General features: G+C 39.9%; 2 protein-coding genes and 1 non-coding gene across 3 annotated transcripts; all 3 read right to left on the bottom strand.

Moving 5' to 3' along the window:
• Positions 1 to 5,932: 5,932 nt before the first annotated feature.
• On the bottom strand, positions 5,933 to 10,514 carry rps20 (ribosomal protein S20). The gene is made up of 4 exons (XM_080194226.1): positions 10,369 to 10,514; positions 9,467 to 9,566; positions 8,656 to 8,729; positions 5,933 to 6,158 (listed from the first exon to the last, which is right to left on the bottom strand). Exons 1-4 carry the CDS (start codon positions 10,369 to 10,371, stop codon positions 5,976 to 5,978), a joined length of 360 nt encoding a protein of 119 aa, XP_080050352.1. The 5' UTR covers positions 10,372 to 10,514; the 3' UTR covers positions 5,933 to 5,975.
• On the bottom strand, positions 8,802 to 8,866 carry LOC145347131 (small nucleolar RNA U54). The gene has a single exon (XR_013887788.1). It is a non-coding gene; the product is annotated as a small nucleolar RNA U54 (small nucleolar RNA).
• A 7,317-nt stretch (positions 10,515 to 17,831) lies between the features above and the next one.
• Positions 17,832 to 18,883, bottom strand: mos (MOS proto-oncogene, serine/threonine kinase). Its single transcript, XM_080194914.1, has one exon. The coding sequence runs from the start codon at positions 18,881 to 18,883 to the stop codon at positions 17,882 to 17,884; it is 1,002 nt and encodes a 333-aa protein (XP_080051040.1). The 3' UTR covers positions 17,832 to 17,881.
• Positions 18,884 to 21,076: the final 2,193 nt, after the last annotated feature.

Raw genomic sequence — 21,076 nt, 5'->3', positions numbered from 1 at the left:
ACTACAATAAAATTAGGATGAAATTTCTTCTGAAAACCATTAATTTCCAGAGGCAAGTCTGAGTCTAAAATCAAAGTTATCTTTCAGATTAAAAAACATGAATCTCAGAAATTTGAACTTTATAATACAAGAAAAAAAATTTGTGAAATAAAATTGATTTACTGGAAAGTGCATTGTAAAAATTCAAACTTTTTTTATTTTTCAGGGGGTGAGCAATGCTGGGAAGATCATAATTCTTCAAAACTTAGTTATTCTGAGAATATTGTCAGACTTTTTTAAAGGGTATCATTATAGAGTATTCAGTCTCTGCCTGCTGATAGTTACTGGTCCAGATAACCCCCAGGAACTGAAGGAGACTTGGAAATTGTGATACCATTGATAATCAGCAGAAGGTGGTTGGCACATTATACATTGGAGTTGTTCATTGGCAGCACCTTTTAACAGATGACCTTTCATTTGCCATTGTCTTTGAACCTGGCACAAACTCTATATCCTTGATGCTCTCGGCTATGATCTCAGGCTGAACAAGACTGGTTACAACCTTGGCACTCTCTTCCATCCTAGGCTTAGCTTTTGACCTCATATCTTCTCCATCATACTAACCACATACTTTCACATCTATGCAATAACCCCATCCATCCCAGGCTCAGCCAATCTTTGGCTAAAATCCTTATCTATAGCATTGTCACCTCTATACAACTGTTTCAGTGCCCTTCCATCCTCCATAAACTTCAGCTCCTCCAAATTTAAAAGGCCTTTATCCTATTGCACAGTAAATCCTACAACAATCATCACTGTCCTTGCTGACCAATTCCCCATGCCGTAAATTTAATTTTCATTACTATGTTTAAATTACTTCATTGTCGAACACTTACCTATACCACTAGCTCCTCCAGCCCTAAAACCAAAACTCTCCATTCCTCCAGCAGTTATTTTTTGTAGTACCCTCAGCATTAACTACCATGCTTTCAACCACCAAATTCCCATTCTCTGCAATTCACTTACGAAACATAAGAACATAAGAAATAGGAGCAGGGGTAGGCCAACTAGCCCTTCGAGCCTGCCCCGCCATTCAATAAGATCATGGCTGATCTGTCTTGGCTCAGTTCCACATTCCCGCCCTCTCCCCATAACCCTTAATCCCCTCTCTTATCAAAAACCCATCAACCCACGTCTTAAAAATATTTAGCGAGGTAGCCTCCACCACTTCAACGGGCAGAGAATTCCAGAGATTCACCACCCTTTGAGTGAAGAAGTTCCTCCTCAACTCTGTTCTAAACCACCCCCCCTTTATCTTGAGGCTGTGCCCCCTAGTCCTACTGTCCTTTCTGAGCGGGAAGAGTCTCTCCACCTCTATCCTATCCATCCCATTCATCATCTTATACGTCTCAATGAGATCTCCCCTCATTCTTCTAAACTCTAACGAGTACAAGCCCAATTTATTCAGCCTCTCCTCATAGCTCAACCCCCTCAACTCCGGCATCAGCCTAGTAAACCTCCTCTGCACTCCCTCCAAGGCCAAAATATCCTTGCGTAAGTACGGCGCCCAAAACTGCACACAGTACTCCAGCGAAACTGTCCCAACTCTCTCTCCATCTGGTCAAAGTTCCAAAATTTTCTTCTTTGGCACTTTGTTTGATTACACCACAGAGATGCAGTTGGAATATTTTACTAAAGACCTATATGAAGAAAAGATCTGAGCTACAAATGCTGCCACTTGTCAACCAAAGGTTGGAAGTTCTCTCGGATCTTAGACATTCATTTGGATTGCTTACTTATAAAGGAGTTGTGAATGGAACAAAACATTATAGAATCATTAGCAAACAGCCCCATTCCTGACATTGTAATAGAGGTAAGGTCATCAAACAGTTTTGATGATTAAGTCAGGAATGCTACCGTGAAGAATTCTGGCAGTCACATTCTGGACATTGTATTGCTTGGTCTCCAAGAACAATTGCCAAGAGAGCAGAGGTAGTTTTAAGTGATCTATATTTGTATTGCTGGATGTTAGAAATAAGGTACAAGTTTAAGTGAGTTTAGTTTAAAGTTTCCCTGTAGTAAAAGGTACAACTTTTAGTTTAGATTCATATTAGACAAAGGTGTTTGCATATATGGGGGTCTTGGCTTCAATGAAAACTGTCTATAATATGCTGAGAGTTTATAGCATGAAAACAAAAGCATTGCAACCTTTCAGGCAGGAAGGCTTTATGAGTTTAGTTTGAGGTGAATACATTACAGATGGAACTAGGAGGCTGGAGAATGTTTCTGACAGAGCAGAGAGGGAACCAAAGGAACTTTACAACCACAGCATCTTTCACAGCTTTGCCAGAAGCAAAGCCATATGATGGAGTCAGGGACAAGGAAACGAGTACCAAAATCTAAAAAAAAGCTAAAGGAAACTAGAGAATGAAGAGATTTTTCCAGAAAGCCTGAAGTTAAAGAAACAGAGGAAACTGGAACTGGAGGTTACAGACAGAACTGAGAAGGGGTTGGCTAATGAGGAGCCAGAAAAATCTGAAGTAATTCTAAGGGTTGTAATGTATTGCTGTGATGCAAAAGTTGAAGTAATTGATGGCTGGATTTGAGTTTGTGTGAAAGTGTTCAAGACAAAGAAATAGTGAGAGTTGTAAAATCTGGAAGTGGAGCCATGTTGGGAAGTTGAGGGAAAGCATTGTTTGGAAGATTGTAAGGTATGTCTCCTTGAGAATGGAATTATGTGGAAGCTGGAGTCCAGTGAGAAAAGTTGGCTCACAGTTTAAGAATCATCAGGGCATATTTGAGAAATCCATGTAAGTTAATTTGATTTCAGAGTGGAACACATCTGACCACAGTCAGCTTGTGGGTTCATTAAGATTATAGCATATATTTTGTAACCCATGTTATCCTTTAAATTTGTACATTAGTAAAGATATGTGGGAGTGGAGTGTTGTATTATAAACAAAACTGTTTATGTTTAATGTTATGTTTAGTTGGCAGTCTTATGACTCTTAATCCACATTTTCTAAAAAACGTTTTGGGCCAGGGTTCCATGCTGGATCCTTCCCATCCAGGATTAACAACTGGGATCAAAACACAAGTGTATTCCTACATCAGCCACTATATATGTTTTTCCACTGGCTTGTTTCACTAATATTAGATACTGCCTCAAAGTTTAAGGCAAATACCAGCAGACCCCCAGCTTCCAAGATAGCTTCTCTTTTTCATTATGGGCTTTCTACTTGTACTTGAAATATCACTGTGGAATTCATAAATGGTAAATTTGTGATGCCAAATATAATGTTAAATGCTTTAAATCTGAAGTTATAAATATGGAACTGGATATTGCTTAATCGTTAGCAAAGACCTGCTCGAAAAGGAATGAATGTCAAAAGATGGAAGCCTGTTAGCTGTTGTCTTCTTACTCCTAAACTATCCAGAATGCATTGGCACACAGTATGTGTAATGAGGAAAACACCAATCAAGTCAGTTTGGTACCAGATGTTAGTTACAGTTGACATGAAGTTTTAATGACTACAAATATCCAGAGATACAAAATCTTTACTACTTGTATACTGTGCTCCAGTGATTCAAAGGATGGTGTGGCTTGTACATTATTTGTGCCAAATGAATTGGATAATCCCAGAGGTGGTTTCATGTATTTACTTGTATGTCCCACCAGGGGCTGTCACCCTTCACTTCTATTTAATTGATCTTTGTTCTATTTAAGAATATAAATAGGAACACCTCTCATTTTTGTTTTATCACTTGCCAATAATTAATGCAAAAACCAACTTGTTCAATCTTTGCAACACCAGTTCTCAATGGTATTTAATCTGATTGGCATGATTGTATAAGCAGCTATTCTGAACTTCTGACAAATTTCTTGATCTTTAAATTATTGGAATCCAATATGCCACTTCAATTTATTTACAATCTTCCCAAAAAAACTGAGAATGTTCTTTCATATGTAATTGTGCCAATAAGCATTGTTGGCCTCACAGCAGCAAGATACAGATGACTTTACAAGGGTTTATAAAAGATAACAGGATAATGCAATGCACTAATGGGATAATAGTAAGGCACCAAAACTTGTGCAAAACACCAAAAGTACAGTAGAGATTGAGCCATTGCACACAGGCACACTACTCTGGTTGTGACATAAGGACATTCATGCAAATATCCCACTTGTTTATCATCATATCACATATTGATAAGTAATTCTCCAACACTGGATTTTATAGGTGAATAAATTACATTCAAGCTGGGAAAGATTTTTATTTTAACAACTAAACTTTGATTTTATCCCAAAGCAATTAGTATGGGGCAAAGAAGTGTTTGACAGCAACTTAGAAATATCTTTTATCTCTTAACTCTGGAAGGAAACCACTGACTCTGGACTTTTTCCAAGCAGAGATTTTCCTCACCAACATTTCGTTGGCTATAGTGCACCTGTCATTTTAGGTTGAGGCTACAAACAGTTCATTAGCAGATCTATTGCAGTTGTAATATTGTGGTTTAATTATCCCTTCAGTATAAAAACTTTCTCCCCTCAAGTAATCAGAAGCGAGGTTTCACTGATTTCTGTCAAAGAAAATCCAATTGACAAAATGAGTAGAAAAGCACTTAAGAACATGAAAGTAAGCTAGTGCAAACAAAAACAAAACTGACTGTAAAAGTTGATTTGGCATATAAAGCGAAAGATTGACTAAAATGAATACAAGCCCCTTAAGTCAGAAACAGAATTCATAACAAGAAATAAAGAAATGGCTGAGGAATTAAATTTGTGCTTTGTTTGGCTTCACAATGGAGGACATGAATAATGTATCAGAAGTTCTGACAGAAACAAGCTTTATTTACAAGCTGAAGAAAATCAGCATTAGTAGAGAAATGGTTTGAGGAAATTGACAAGATAAATCTCCAGGTCCTAATAATCTTCATCCCAGAAAACTTAAGGAAGTGGCCGTGGAAATAGAAGACCCACTGGTGGTTATTTTCCAAAATTCTTTGGATTCTGGACTGATTCTTACAGATTGGAGGATAGCTAATGTAAGCCTGCTATTCAAAAAGAGGGAGAGAAAACAGAACTACAGACCAGTGAGCCCTAACTGGCAAAGTTGCGCGAGTCTATTATCAAGGATTTCATAAATCAGCATTTGGAAGGCAATGGTATAATCAGAAAATCAGCATCAGTTTAAAAGGGAAATCATGCTCAACCAATTAGAATTATGAAGATGTAGCTAGTAGGGATGACCAAGAACTACTGGATGTGATTTGTTTAGACTTTCAGAAGGCTTTTGAAAAGTCTCACCTAACAGAGCAAGTTAAAGCACATGGGCTTACAGGTAATTTCTTGAGATGAATAGAAAACTGGTTAGCAGATTGGAAGCACAGCTGGCAAAAATGTGTCTTTTTCTGATTGGCAGTGACTAGTAGGGCTCCACGAAGATGTGTTCACATTATATATTAATGATTTGGAAGACAGAATTGAATGTATTATCTCCTAATTTGCAGATGATACAGGTTGGATGGGAGAGTGAGCTGTGAGGAGAATGCAGAGGTGCTTCAGCGTGATTTTGACAAGTTGTGTGAGCATATGCAGTAACAATGAGGTTATCCACTTTAGCAGCAATAATAGGAAGACAGATTATTACTTGAATGGGTGGATACTCAGCAAAACCATGCTGTCCTCATGCATTAGTCGTTGAAAGCATGCAAGTACAGCAAGCAGTAAAAAAAAAAGCAAATGGTACATTGGCCATTTCCCTGTAGCCCTACAAATTCGACTTAATTACCCAATCTTCTTTTGAAATCCTTGTTTGAATATGCTTCAACTCAGGCAGTGCATTCTAGATCCCAACCACTTAGTGCACGAAAATATTTTCTTCCACCTCCTTTTCTTATACCAATTACCTTAGTCTTAAAAGTTAATGATTTTAGATTAGAAAAAGCATCGTAGGATTTTAAATTTCTTTTATTGTACTTAGTTCCATAGACATTTAAGCATCGGCAATTGTAACCTCCACTTCTACACCAGGCTCGATACTTATGGAGGTGATCTGCTTGACAATTTCAGATGGACTGTGTAGATCAATCAGACGCTTGTGGATCCTCATTTGGAAGCGATCCCAGGTTTTGGAACCTTCACCACATGGAGTCTTTCTTGTTGTGATACGCAGTGTCTGAAATAAAGCACGCAACGGTTATGCAATGTTTGCATTCTTTGGAGGAATATTCACATGAAGTGGCAGGGCCAGAAAAAAATAAACTACATCAGGCAGGTGAGGTGACTGATCAAAACATTGAGGAAATAACTTCCACGAGTTCTGAAAACCCAAGCACCAACAGGTATTTCAATTTTGCACTGACAATTTCTACTAAATGACAACTAAATCAAATAGTAGCACAGTACCCGTAGCAAAATTCCAGAAAATTTTAATGTATTGCCAACTGTTACTATTAATTTAGTTTAGCAAGGTTATGGGTGAAAACATAATGCCAAGGTTTGAACTCTAAATCCAACACGGTACTGGAAAAAATGTTGCACTGTACCATCTATTTTGAAATAAAGCAGAGGCGAATGAGAGAGGCTAGTCTATTGCCACACTACTTCTAGGATCTTGAAAAGAATGGCTGCCACTTCTGCCTATGCACATCACTACAGACACAGTATTGTTGCAACCAAAAATGAAGTTATTTCCCACTGTATCCAACAGTAGTTTAACATCTCCCAATAGCATTCAAATTGGAGTTGGGATCCAATCCTCAATTCTGCAGACATTCAGAACTTGCATCTCATCACAAAACAGACAGTTACAACCAATCTGACAGCATCCAACCACAGGACATCCAGTTACCTAACACATGGGGGAACACTCAAATTTGAAATCTAATTCAAAAAATAAAGAAACACCACACAGCATTTCAAAAATGGCTATGCCAGCATAGTTGAATCACTTCCTAAACACCAAATAATTCACAAGTTAGACACTGCCAGTGCCTTTATTAGGATTTGCAGTTAGCCACAGTACTCGATCATAACAAATGAACAACAGTCTACCTCTTGGCTACCCAGATTTTAAAATTTCAAGCTGATAATACCTTGTTTATACACAACTGCCAAGTATTCATAGCCTGCTGGAGTAGAGAATTCAAACACATGTTAAGAAATTTCTCTTCATCTCACGGCAGTGGTTAGCATTGCTGCTTCAGTGTGAGGGATCTAGGTTAAATTCCGGTGTTGGGAACTGTCTGTGTGGCATTTGTACATTCTCCCCAGGTCTGGATCTTCCTCCCAGTCCAAACATATGCAGGTTAGAGTGACTGGCTATGCTAAATTGACCCCAGTGTCAGGGGATTAGCAAGGTAAGTATGTGGGGTTGTAGGAACATGGTCTGGGTGGGATTGTGATCAGGACACTCAATGGGCCAAATGCCTCCTTCAGCACTGTAAGGATTCAATGATTCTCTGTCCTAAATGGCCACAACCCTGTCCTGAGACAATAGCCCAAGGTCTAGACCTCTATTTGAAGCAACAATCTCTCAATCATCTATCCTGTAGGCCCTCCAAAGAACGTTTGTCAAGATTGCTTATTTTAAAAACTGTAAATGGAGGATAATTCTACTCGCGTCTCGCATAGTACAGTCCCCACCCTAGTCAATCCAGCAAACCTTTGTTGCACTTCACCCAAGGCAAACATACCCTTCCTTAAGTAAAGAAGATGCACGCAGGTAAGCACACACCAAAAGAGCCTTATACAATTGCAGCAAGATATCTTTACGCCTAAACAATAAGCTCCATAACATATCTTTTGCCTTCCTCACTGCTTATTGCACCCACATCTTTAAGATTATAATTCCTAAATGCATCAAACTTCCAATGCTTGGCAGAAGCATCCTGATCTCCACTGCAAATCAAATTCCTTCAGTTTTAGATTTTGAAATCCAACCATTACCTACCTTTGAATGGCTCCACCTACAAACTTGCTACAACAGCGATGGACGTCAATGTCACATTATTTCAATACTAAAATGCACTTCCAAGAAACAATTTCCTTGATAAGCCAATACATTCCAAGTTTAACATGGGAACAACCACTAAACCCAATTTATGCAAAGACTATGCATTTATTTAGCATCTTTTAACACCCTCAGCACTTACAGATTAAGTTTTTTTAAAAAGTAATTTCCATGCTGCAACGTAGGCAAAAGTGCATGTCAATCTGCACATGGTAGCCACGTACTCAGCAATGAAATAAATAACCAATCAAGTTATAAGCAATATTAGCGAGGAACAAATGTTGCCAAGTCTTTCAAACTCTCCTGTTCTTTGAATATTGGTATGAGATCTTGTGCTTCCAAGGAAAAAGATACACCATTTCATGTCACTGTCGCACTGCAGCTAGTACATCATCAAATTGCTGGGAAGCAGCAATCTGACAGAAGCCTGCTCTACCATCTGAGGCAATATCAAAAGAAAAAGCTAATCAACAGATAGGCAATCACTACAGCCTCCACTGTAGTTGTAACCTTTCCCATTTCACCCTCTCCCCTCCCCCCCCACCTGCAACAAATGCTATTAGTGCTCTTATTTTCACATAATTCCTTCTCTAGCTAAATGCAACACAAAATAAAACGTTGCTGACCTCCCATGAGTTTTTCTCTCTACAGAAGACATTACCTTGGTGGGCATGCGGACAGGACCCTTGACTTTCAGATTCTTCTCTTTGGCACCACGAATTAGATCAGCACAAACTGGAGGGAAGTAAAGCCATTAGTAAAAAGAAAGCACATCACATCTCACTAATTTATGTGGTCAGCACCAAAAACTGGCTCAGAATAGCGTATAAAGCAATCATGTTGTTTCATGCACAATAATATCCTCCTTGCCAGCAAGTGCAAAACCTAATAGTTCAGTCAGACAAATTACAGGTTTAACTTTTGATTTTTTTAAAATATCAACAGCTTCTAGATATTTTGTATGGCACCAAATTTTGGTTCCTGTTCATGTAAATATGTTGTGTTCATTTGCCTGAAGATATAGCATCTCCAGGGCTTGTTCACCACTTTGCAGAGTTGCAAGAGCCAGGATCAGTTTACATTACCAATTTCAAATTGAAGTTTGCGCTGCTTTCATTTTCTACTTGCTGAAATGTTGATGTGCGTATGTATTGCATTTCCTGCTCATTTCACAACAGATGCCATTGAATTTCCTCCACAAGACATAGGAGCAGAATCAGGCCATTCGGCCTGTCAAGTCTGCTCCACCATTCAATCATGGCTGATATTTTTCTCATGCCTTTTCCCCAGAACTCCTCACCTCCTTAATAATCAAATGCTTACTTCTTTGTTTTAATTCATGAATAGGACGTGGACATCATTGGCAGGACCAGTATTTGTTACCATTTGCTTTGTCATTACTCTAACTTCATTTACTACAGAGAATTGGTTAAAAAAAGCCACTCTCCTCCCAAATTTATATCAATATTTACCTTTCTCAAGTGATTTTACATTCCGGCTGGTCAAGGTAATTCTAATGCGGTGAATTGCAACCTCCTGTTCTACAGGTGCTTTGCCAGGATCTTTAAATGCCTGTTCAAAACAAAATTCAGAACTAAATAGAATTCTCAAAAGATTATATAGAACTTTTCCTTCCAATAATGTGAAGAAACCAGTTTAGAAGCATATTACCGTCATAACTAAATCAAAAATTCAATGCCTATTTAAATTGTTCACACACCAGCAAGTCGCTTGTAATTTCATAACATGGAAAACTTCAGTGGACTCATACTCAGTATCGTTATTTAGAAGTACCTACAAATATCTGATAGCGACAATTTGAATTTCCATTTCATCCGCATTAGTCAGGTAACTTTTTATCTAAAAGGGCAATTTGACATCTGTAATGTACCAAGCCCCGTATTTTCTGAAATTGTGATGCTGTAACTCACACGGGTAATCCAATTTGAAGAGTTCCAAAACCAACAGCATGTTAAACGTGGCAAAATAAACAGCAGAAATCGACATGGGGGAAAATTATTTGTTGTAAATGGGGCACAATCAATTCGTTATTTGAACTATTATGAGATGTGCAGATTGGATCTCTTCAGATCCTGTCTGAGCTACTGAATGGAGCATCTTGTTTTATTTGAGGTGCATCGTGTTAGATCAGTGCCTCTTCTACTCTCCGTCAAGAAGGCCGCCCAAGGTAAAGTCGGCTGGAGTCGATGGACTAGAGGCGCCGGGCAGCTCCCCCCACTGCTGGAACCGTAGCGCGGCGGGGAGCAGCACGTGGGCGAACCCGGCGCGGGCCCCGCGCCTGAGCCGCGCGCTCGCCCCAACCATCCCCCAGCGCCGCCACCTTAGCAGCGCGCGGCCGGCCGGCCTCTCTCACCATGGTAACTTCCTGACCGACTTATCCGTCGACTTCTTCGCTTGGGACTTTGAAAGTGAACGAACAGCGGTGAGCCAGGAGCGCAAGCAGCCGACCAACCTCCACTCGGGTCGCAGTCACAGCTGAAGAGGAAGTGGCCAGTCTTCGCCCGGCCCTTAAATGCAGGGCCGCCCCTGCCGGATGGAGACAACTTCCCAGGGAGGGGCGGTGGCGGCTGTGGAGCCACCATGACAGAGCGGGAAAATCCGGAACGGAGTCTGAGTGAACCGATGTCGCAGCTCCCACAACGGTGAGTGAAGTAACTCCAGTGCCGCATTTTCCCAGTGCCCGGCCTGAAGTTAGTGAAGGGGGGGAGGCTGGAGCGCCCTCCGACAGTCGGAGGACCAATTGGCACGGAATTACCTTTCCGAATACAAATATTGTAGTAGAAAGCTCACTCCCACTCCTGACGCAGGAGCAGCGCCCCGAAAGCTAGTGGCGTTTGCTATTAAATAAGCCTGTTGGACTTTGGTGTTGTGAGACTTATGTTTACCTCAGTCCAATGCCTGCATGTCCAGATCAGAAATATTGCAGTACAGAAAGAAGCCACACAGCTCTCCAAATAGCAATTAACCACCTTCTTCCCCTAACTTTAAATGTTCTTCCTTTTCCGATAACTTTTTAATTAACTTTTGAATGCTTTGATTAATCCTACCTCTGCAGCAGTTGTGCATTCCAGACCTTAACTGCTGAGTAAAAAAGTTTATTTTATATTGGTTTTGCAAATTACTTTCAATCTGTGCCGTCTTGTTCTTGATCCTTTCATGAGTGGGAACGGTTTCTCCCTACCCACCCTGTCCAGACCCCTCATGCTTTTGTACACTGCTATCAAATCTTTTCAAGGAAAACAATTCTAACTTCTCTTGTTTATCTTCATAACTGCAGTGCCTCATCCCTAAAATTATTCTCGTGAATCTTCTCTGCACGTTCTCCAAAACCTTCATATCCTTTCCAAAATGCAGTCCCCAGAACTGGACACAATACTGAGGATGAACTAGTGTCCCATACAAGTTCAACATTAAAGCTGAGTCAAAGGAGATTTATACAGGCTCAAAATGTTAACAGTTACTTGCCACACAAAGGCTGCCAGACCTGCTGAGGTTTTCCCCAGCATTTTCTGTTTTTATTTAAGATTTCCAGTACTCTGTATTTTACTTTTACACAATGTATACTCCTTGCTCTTATGCCCCCATTAATAAAGATTTGGATACTGTATTAACTGCTCGTTCAATCTGTGTTGTTATTTTCACATACACCCCAGGTTCCTTCTCCTGCACCCCCTTTAGAATTGCATTCTTTTCCATAGAATCCCTACAGTGCAGAAAGAGGCCATTTGGCTCATTGAACCTGCACCGACAACAGTTCTTCCCAGGCCCTAACCCTATTATTTAACTTGCTAATCCCCCTGCTATTAAGAGTCAATTTACCATATCCAATCCGCATAACCTGCGCATCTTTTATTTTGTCTCTCCATATTCTTCCTACTAAAAATGCCACTCAGTCAATTTGTTATGTGTTGCTCACGTCCCTTTTATTCCATGAGCTATAACTTTGCTCCAAAGTCTGTTGTGTGGCACTGTATGAAATGTCCACATACACCATATCAGCAGCATTGCCTTCAATCAACCCCCTTTGTTACGTATTGCACCCCACAAGTTAGTTAAACGCAACTTTCCCTTTAATATATATGTTAACCTACATTTGTTCATGTGACTATTTTACAGTTTTTAGCAGTTTCTCTGCCCACAAAGTTAAACTGATTTATCTTTACATCCTTTTTTGAACAAGACTGAAATGTTTACAATGCTCTACTCCTCTAGCACCAACACCGAGTTTAAGGATGACTGAAAAATTATGGTCAGTGCTCCCATAATTTCCACACACTTTCCTTACTTCAACTATCACTTCACAGGCTGCAATAAGGTATCACAACCTTACAATCACTTCAGATATTTTTCTGACTTCTCACTAGTCAATTCCTTTTCAGTTCTTTCAGTGGCTTCAGTGAACAACATGCTATTCCAGTTTCCTTTATTCCTTAAACTTCAGGCTTCCTGGAAACTTCTCTTCATTTCTATTATTTCCTCAACTAGCATTTTAGATTTCTGGCTCTTTCTACCTTGCCCATTATTGTATGGCTTTTCTTCTAGCAAAGCTGTGAAAGATGTTTCCTCTCACTACTATGCTTCTTCTACTCTGGCTTCCAGTTAAAGCTAAACTCAAAATGGTATTTTCCCTAAATTTGGACTCTGGCTACTAAACAATATCACATTCTTTTCCCAAACTCACGTCTATGTTCCCATATAAAATCACTTTCAACACAATAGAAACATTGTTTGAGCTGAAAGCAAAAGCCCATTCATACAAACACCATGTTTAACATAAATCTAACTAGAGTTATACCCTTCCTTACACAAAATATTAAGCCCACTTAAATTTATACTTTATTCCTAGTATTTAATAATATGGATATAGATCACTTAAATCTACCATTTTCCTGACAATTTGCAGTATTAAATGGATTTGTGCAATATGGTGAAATACAAAATAAGAAAATTATTTTCCTCATTAGTAGGTAGCTTGTTCCAATTTAAAAACTAAAACCCTGCTTAAGAGTGGATCACACCATCTATCAACATGCCCTAGAATTAACCTCTTGCTGACCTTTTTCCTATCGCTCATCTCCAGACATTTTGATCACATGATCATTTACTAGGGGCCAGGTGTTTTACTCGAAATCATCTAGAGAAATTTATGCATAGGTTTTCCCAAAAGCACAGGGACCATCACACTAGCCATTACTTCACTGATAATTAAGATTGGAGGCAGCAATTGACTAGACTAGATTTGTCTTACATTTCATGGACTAGGCATAGTTGTGCACTATTAACAGGTCCAGGCAGTGGGCGACTGTCCAGCTTGATTGTCTGCCCTTCTACTGCAACTACATTTGCAGCTGGATGTCCAAGAGCATGCCAGAGGCCTTCCATGCCAGCTGGGTACCAGAGGGGCTGGAGTGCATTATCAACCCCTTTAGTCACATTTTAGTTTGATGTTTTAAGTTTCCTTTCAACTTTGTTTTTGGCGCTGGCAGTTCCCTCTTTTTATATCTTTTAGGGCAAATTGAATAGAAGTTCCTTCCTTTTTGGATGCTGCCCCTTTTAATTTGTTCTTTAAACTACATTAATTGTTTTGCCAAAAAGACAGACATAACTGTGCACTATTAACAGGGGTCCAGGTAGCTGGCGACTGATGGGGTCATCCAGCCTGACTCTCAAGTTTTCTTTGGTTGAACCTTATGGGAGAAATAATCCAAACTGCATGGATCCAGATTTCCCATCATTTTTTTCCTTGTTGCAATCTGAGCTTAATTCATTCACTGCTTCAGTTTCTTCCAGGAGACTGTAGTCAAGGGTGATAAATGCCATGTCAAGCTTTGCAGGCACATTTTACAGCAGGCACCCTTGATTACAAAGAAGAATCAAATCAGCAGGGCATATAATTAGTTGCAATTTCTGATCATACTTTGGCACTGAATCTATGTATGAAAGTTTTTCTTCAAGAGTTTGAAAATACATTCAATAAAGTTACAAGCTAAGCAATTACTCTCCATCACCTTTCTCCTCTTATTTCATCCAAAAATATAGATGAAATATTTTATAGGCAGTATTTATAGTCTTTCAAATCACGTCAGATGGTGGTTAACCAATTTATCAAAGCCACTTTCATATGAAATAGGTGGTAATCTAGGAAGGGATTGTTGCTGTCAGAATCAGAGAGCCGTTCAGCCCATATCAAAGTGCGTGAAACAAGGCACTCAGTACCATTTTTCTGCCCCCCCCGCCCCCCCCCCCCGGTAGAAAAAATTTTTTACAAGTGTCCATTTAATTTCCTTCCAAATTCATTGTCTCCACTGATTCTTTCATGACAGCATTGCTGGAAAGGCCAGTATTTGTTACAGTTCTCCAATTGTCCTCAGGTATGTAGTGGTGACCCAACTTTTTGAATTTCTGCAATTCATCTTGGAGGTGCATCCATATTTGTCAGGAGTAGGAACCCAGCCTCCTTGGCTGTGTTCTAGGTCATTACCACATGGTGTGTAAAAACTCACTGCCCTTTGCTTTGGGTGATACTTTAAAATTTGAGAGCCTAGTTCTTAACTAGTTATGTGGGAGCCAATACATCATGCCAGCCTTGCATTTACACAAATGTCTATCTCTCCCCTAACTTCAGAAATTCCCATGAATGGCCGCGGCCAGAAATTTTTCTTGCAGTTGAATTTCCAGCTCTGCAAACCTGAAATGAAATAACTTTGAATTTTCATTCCATGGAGCTGGATTTTATGATGGGTGACCCCAGGACAGTGTGGAAGCTGCCAGATGCAGGCTGGGTAGAAAGTCTTCAGTGCATTAGTACTTGACAATGAAACGGATAAAGCAAAAAGCCTTCCAGCTCAGCATTCTAAAAACTTTGATCTGCTATGCTCCATATCCCTTTGCCAATGCCCAGCCACCACCCTTTACTCTTGTACCAAGTATGCCAACTCATCCAGTACTCACCATAGGCAGACATCCAGACAAGAGAGAAATTCTGTGGAGTCTATTTAAAAACTGATTAAAAATCCATTTCATTACAACTTCATTTAAATTCTTTATAAAAATAAATATTGGACAGCCCCACATCTTTCGGGTCAAACCAAGTCAACAAACTTAAATTACATCTTCTAAAGACTATTTGGAACTGCCAAATAGATGAACCATCTAATGTGAAATCAGAAACATCAATTCCATATTGGCAACCCTCAGACTTATGTCAACAGAAAGTGAAATAGCAAGCACCCATTTATTTTAACATTGCAGATGGTAGCAGTTTGAAATACCTTGATAATGCCAATCAGCTTCACATTTTCAATTTCTATTGCATGTTTTTTTTTACATACATTCACGTCCACTTTAATTCTCCAAACCATATTGAAAAGGCTACCTCAAGCAGAAGTGCAAATTGAATGGGAAAATAAGACATCCTTCTTGCAAAAAAAAGGGATTAACCTGGGGCAGCAAAAAGCCCTACACAGAGTTGGCCTCATTCTATCATATCCCATCCTATTCATATATTTGTCAAAATGCTCCTTAAAAGTCATCATCATATAAAAGTGCTTAAAGTCTGCTCTCAGTCTGCTCTCTTTCATTACTGAGACAAGAGAAAAAAAAAATCTGCTTTGCTTTGAAGTATTGAGAAAATAAAGACTTTGTTCTTGCCATACTTTAATATCTCCCATAAAAGGAACACCACTGAGATTGTGGCATGACCAGACAACTTGACTTCCTTCTGTCTGTATTTTGCCTAACTGCTCACCTTTCCCCACAAATCCATGTTTGAATCTCTAATCAGCTCTTACTATAGTAGTGGAACAGTCAGTGTTATCCATCTCGAGCTCTGCAGCCATTGCCAACTATATGGCTTCCAGCCTATGCATTACCACCTCTTGAGATCTAGTCTAAGCCTATTCCTACATTGGATTATGTAGAAGATGCCAATTTCTTCAAGTTAATCATCTTGTTATCCAGATTAGTGGACAGAGAATAGATTTTTTTCCCCCTTTACCTCTTCCTCTCTCTATCTTCTAAATAAAATTGTATCCCAATGACTCCTACCTCTACTATTCTACTTCTGAGCTTCAAGGTGGTGCCTTTTATTTGGAAAGAATGGGGATAATAGCCACTTGAGAAAGCTTTTAAGCAATCTTCAATTTGGCAATACATCATTTACACAGGCACAGCCGCCATTTCTCAAAAGTGATGAAAAATAACAATCCACAAAAGCCCCACGAGACACAAGGTGAGTGGAATCAAAAGGTGCAAAGGATATGGTCCCTTTTAGATATTGTCCACAACTGATATTCAAATGTACGTAGAGGCAAAGGTGGACCACAGGACAGGTTTTGATACATTGGCGTCCGTTACCAGATACGCCCAATAACGGTGCAGCCTACATCAGTCAGTGGTAGCAAATTCAAGCTATGATTTATTTAAGTCTGCTGTTTCAGTATATTCACTCCAAAAGAGACAAAATTCAAGGTCTGCTGCCATTCCGTCAATGGAGTGACGCCCCGTTTTTACAGAAATTCAAGTCGGCACCTCTTTCGCTTCCCGTGTAGACCCTTGCTCATTGATATCCGTGAACTGTAGCCATCATGAGTGAAGTACCACCCACCGCAACGACTGCTGCACATTCCTATTTCTTCCGGGTGGTCCTTTCCCCTACTTTTCGAAGTGATAGGCGGAGTTCAAGATAATCCACGCACTATGGGCTGATCAGCTCTACTTATATTTTAAAGCATCGCATCCTTCCAGCTACATGCACTAGTGGTTTCAGTTAGTCTTGAATTGCAGATAATGCCTACCTCTGGTCATCGACGATATGAAGCGTTCCTGAAGTTGCCAAATAACGGATCTCAGATGCCTATTCATGTTTCAAGAATTTTCTAGCCCTCTTTAGAAGAATGAGTTGATAAATTATTTTAATACTTATAGACATGTTATGTGCTACATACTTTAATGCGAATTCACTTACCTGGTTTGTTAGTTTAGCTAATGACATACAGTATTTCTAGTTTCCGGGTCTTGCACACAACATATTCAAACACCTCCTGCCCTGCAAAGATTTTTTTAGCTTTTCAAAATGAAAAGCATCTCTCAAGTTCGTGCTGTTTCCTTGCTTTCGTTTTCCAGTCGGCGTCAGGGACAGAGATCAGAGGACCGAATGCTCCGAATTGCGTGTTTGTGGGTGGTGGCGGGCGGTGGAAATCGGACATTCCGGTCAAAATTTACTCGAGGATTTAAGTCTGCGCCTACTAACCCAAAATGTTCTGTATGACCTGGCTGCTGCAGTCATCACCACTAACTTGTAGGTGCCATGTTTCCCCGAGTACTTAAAAACCCACTTATGCAGCATTATATTTACCGCTCTTGAAGCGAGGTAAATGGAGGTTTCCCAACACGTCAAACTGTAAATTAGAGCAGAAATACATTGTCAAGATTTATAAATTCAACTTGAGCATTATGCTGAGGCAAAGGTAATAGCAGCTGCAAAGATGACAATGGTGAAATGCGTGATACAAATATGACTACATTCTTTATTACAGCTTTAGTTCAGATAAAGACACTTCAGGGAAATTAGACATCAACACAAAATCTAGGATGGGCAGAGAAGCCCCTACAGAAAGCGAGATATTTCATTGACAGGAATATGAAATGGAACACAAAATCGAATACTAAATTACTTGTTTTTCTATGGAATGGAATAATTCACCAAGTTCCTGCTTTTCTTCCAATTGCTTTTCCTCGGCTAAAACATACAGCAACGAGTTAAACAGAATGGGGCATTTCTTTATTTAGACAGTTTTTTTTAATGTCCCCCCAAAATGCAACTTAAGACTTAATTATACACCTTATTTAAAATATATTAGTTAATGCTATAGTTGTGCTTTCAGGCAATTAATACTTTCCAATAACTGTTTTGCGCTAGGTCTATCGTTTGGTTCAACTTCCCAGCAGTTGTTGATGATTGATCGAATTTTCAGGCCCATCGGGGACTCATTGAAAATTGCTGAAAAAGACGGACGCCGGTTGTAAGCCACTACTGCATACACCACACATTGGCGATCCCCGGAATAAGGCTGATCTCTGCTCATCATCTGCCACAGAGTGATTGCAAACGAGTAAATATCTGCCTTTAAAGTGGCATTGCAACCTCGCAGCATTTCAGGCGCCCGGTGTGTATAGGTCCCAGCAAGGTGGCGCAGTTGAACATTGGGAATCAAATCATTGTCGGTCGTCAGTTTGACAGAACATCCAAAATCTCCAATTTTACACCGTCCCGCCTCTGTAATCAGCACGTTGGCGGGTTTCAAATCTAGGTGAACAATGTGATGCGAGTGGAGGAAAGCCAACCCACTCATAATATCATTAGAAAACTGTAGGCACTCTCTCATGTCTAGTGGATCTGTACTGTTATAAATCCTGTGGTCCAGGCTAGTTCCACCGGCATATTCCATGATAATCGTGCCCACACTATCCTCAATTTCTGGATCGGTAGGGACAGATGTAGTAGCTGCCACAATTTTCACAATGTTCTCATGGATCAGGTGAGCGACGTTCAACTCCGCCCAGAAACTTTGCCTGGCGGCCAGTTTGTTCTTGGCAAATTTTCTCACTTTCTTTATTGCTACAGTATGACCGTAATAAGTGCCTCTATAAACCCACCCGAAACCTCCTGAACCCAGAAGATCAAGTAGTTTTAGTTCATCCCAAATTACCGTGTACCAAGAGCGCTGCAATAACGCCTTATGTGGCTTTGTGAAAGAGAATTGTTGATTCTTTCCTAGGATCCGGTTGGGGCTACTACAAGGTCTCAGAGTTGTGGCAGGTGAAAATCCTTTTGGTAAAAGCCGGTGAATGGGGATCGGCGATGGCATTATTTCCCGTAGTCGATACTAAACGATGCTGACTGTTGCAGCTTTTATTGCTGACCGTTAATCGCTGTATCAACGAGTTACATCTGCACGTTGTTAGTGAAGCCAGGCGCTCGCTGAACACATCCAAGGCAATTGGCCAAGTCAAAAGTGAACATGAGGACTCGCACAGAGTAATTGAGGAGATCAGTTGAAATTAAACATTTTCTCGGGTCTATTAAACATTTTATTTCGAACAAGTACATATCGGGTCAATTTTCAAAGCAAATTGCTGCTCAACTAGAAACTTAATAAGTGACGAACCAAAATCACCGGGATCTTTAAAAGACAATGTAGTTTTCATCAATTATGAAATAATTGCAATAGCTCAATACTCATCTCCAAAATACGGATAAGTCAAACCACCCGTTCCCCCTCCTTTTGGGGGGCTGCCCCCTTTTTCTTTGTCCGAACGTAATTTAAGTTTGTTTACTTGGTTTGACCCACCCAAAAGACCGACCGACCCAAAAGACCGATCCGCAAGATCACAACAAAAAAGACACGGGGGGTGTGGCTGATCAGGAAGAAAAAAAATAAGTCAAACCACACTTCAAATTTGGATACCTATATTAGCGTCCCTTACGCTGTTTTTTTTTGGTGAATGGTTGACAATCAGATTTCCATCAACTTATTGTCAGCTCCCTTTTTAAAAACGTTCTCTCCAAAAGGTGTAGGTTCTCAGCATAAATGGGTGAATTTATTTAAATAAACTGATACAACGTTGATAATTTTTTCAGTTACCTGTGACAAACGCGCTTGTACTGTTAAAAAAGGCTAAATCTGTTTGAACTGCAAACAACTATGTTAAACACTTTCTTTAAAACCGACAACTCACTTTAACATCTACCTTTCTGCTATTTGCTGAGGAATTTCCTTTGTCTCCAAACAGGGTATTGAATTATTTTCACACTGGGCATTCTCCCCATCACTATTACCTTGATTTCTTAGAAGGAAATGATAAGGAACAGAGAGGTGAAGATCGAAAGGTAACTTTTTACTTTAACTTAAAGAGCATTTTGTTTTTAAAAAATGCCTAAACTAAAACGATTGGGAAGCGCTGAATGAAAATTCGGCACTTCTAAACCAAATACTAACAAACTGACTAGTGTTTCTGGTGGGATATATAATTTGCATCTAGAATGAAATGTAAACACAGTAATGATCCAAATGGTTATTAATAATGCAAAGTAGAAAATGCTGGGAGATCTCAGCAAGTCTGATAGTATCTGCAAACAGCTAACGTGTCGAGTCTGGATGACCCTTCACTGGAGTTAAAGACAAAAAAACATAAGATGAGATTTATACTACTACTCCAACTTCGCCCAATTTGTTTTGTTTTCTTTTTTCATTATTTCATGTTTCATTTTTTTAAAAATCTCACTTCCATCCTTTTCTTCCCTCCCGCCACCCCACAAGAGCCATGTCTCTAGTTGTTGTCGGATGCTCTGTTTCCCTTTGTTCTGCAGCTTACATTCTGATCTCATGTGCCTCTTAGCCATGATCACCACCGTGTACGTTCCCTTTATTTTTAATATACGAGACCTTTGATAATCTCTTCCATTTCCACCAACCGCTGGCTTTCTTCTCTCTGCGCCACCCAGCCCCCGGCCCCCAATAAATCTCATCCAATCGTCTTCAGCTTTCACGACGGGTCATCCAGACTCAAAACGTTAGTTCAGTTCTCTCACCACAGATGCTGTCAGAGCTGCTGAGATTTTTCAGCATCCACATTAATTTGCTTTCATCTTAATAATGATTCCCGTGAAGCCCTGTGAGGTAATAGTCTGTATCTCTGCACTAAAACCTGGTGAATCTACCTCCAGTAACTGGCTGTTATTTCTGTACAAGAGAAGAAGCTGAATGGTAATAATTGGTTAAGTTATTCCACTTGTTCTAATGATGATTAAAGTTACAGTATGGCAGGTCAGCTTCTATCCACACCCATGGGGGAAGTCATGAATGCAGTATGTATACTCAATAAGCACTTTTGCACACGGTGCCACTGGCAACAAAAGCTTGAACTCCAGATTTTTGGAACTCAAGAGGAGGCTGGAATCACTGTTGTGCATCCAGGAGGCTGACAAATACATAGACAACACATTTAGGGAGGTTGTCATGCCACAAGTGTCAGAGCATGCAGGTAATCAGGGAATGTCA

Source organism: Carcharhinus amblyrhynchos, chromosome 8, assembly GCF_965287045.1.
Source record: "Carcharhinus amblyrhynchos chromosome 8, sCarAmb.v2.hapA, whole genome shotgun sequence".
NCBI lineage: Eukaryota > Metazoa > Chordata > Chondrichthyes > Carcharhiniformes > Carcharhinidae > Carcharhinus > Carcharhinus amblyrhynchos.
The sequence above is the reverse complement of the archived record's forward strand: the minus strand, read 5'-3'. Positions and strand labels throughout refer to the sequence as shown.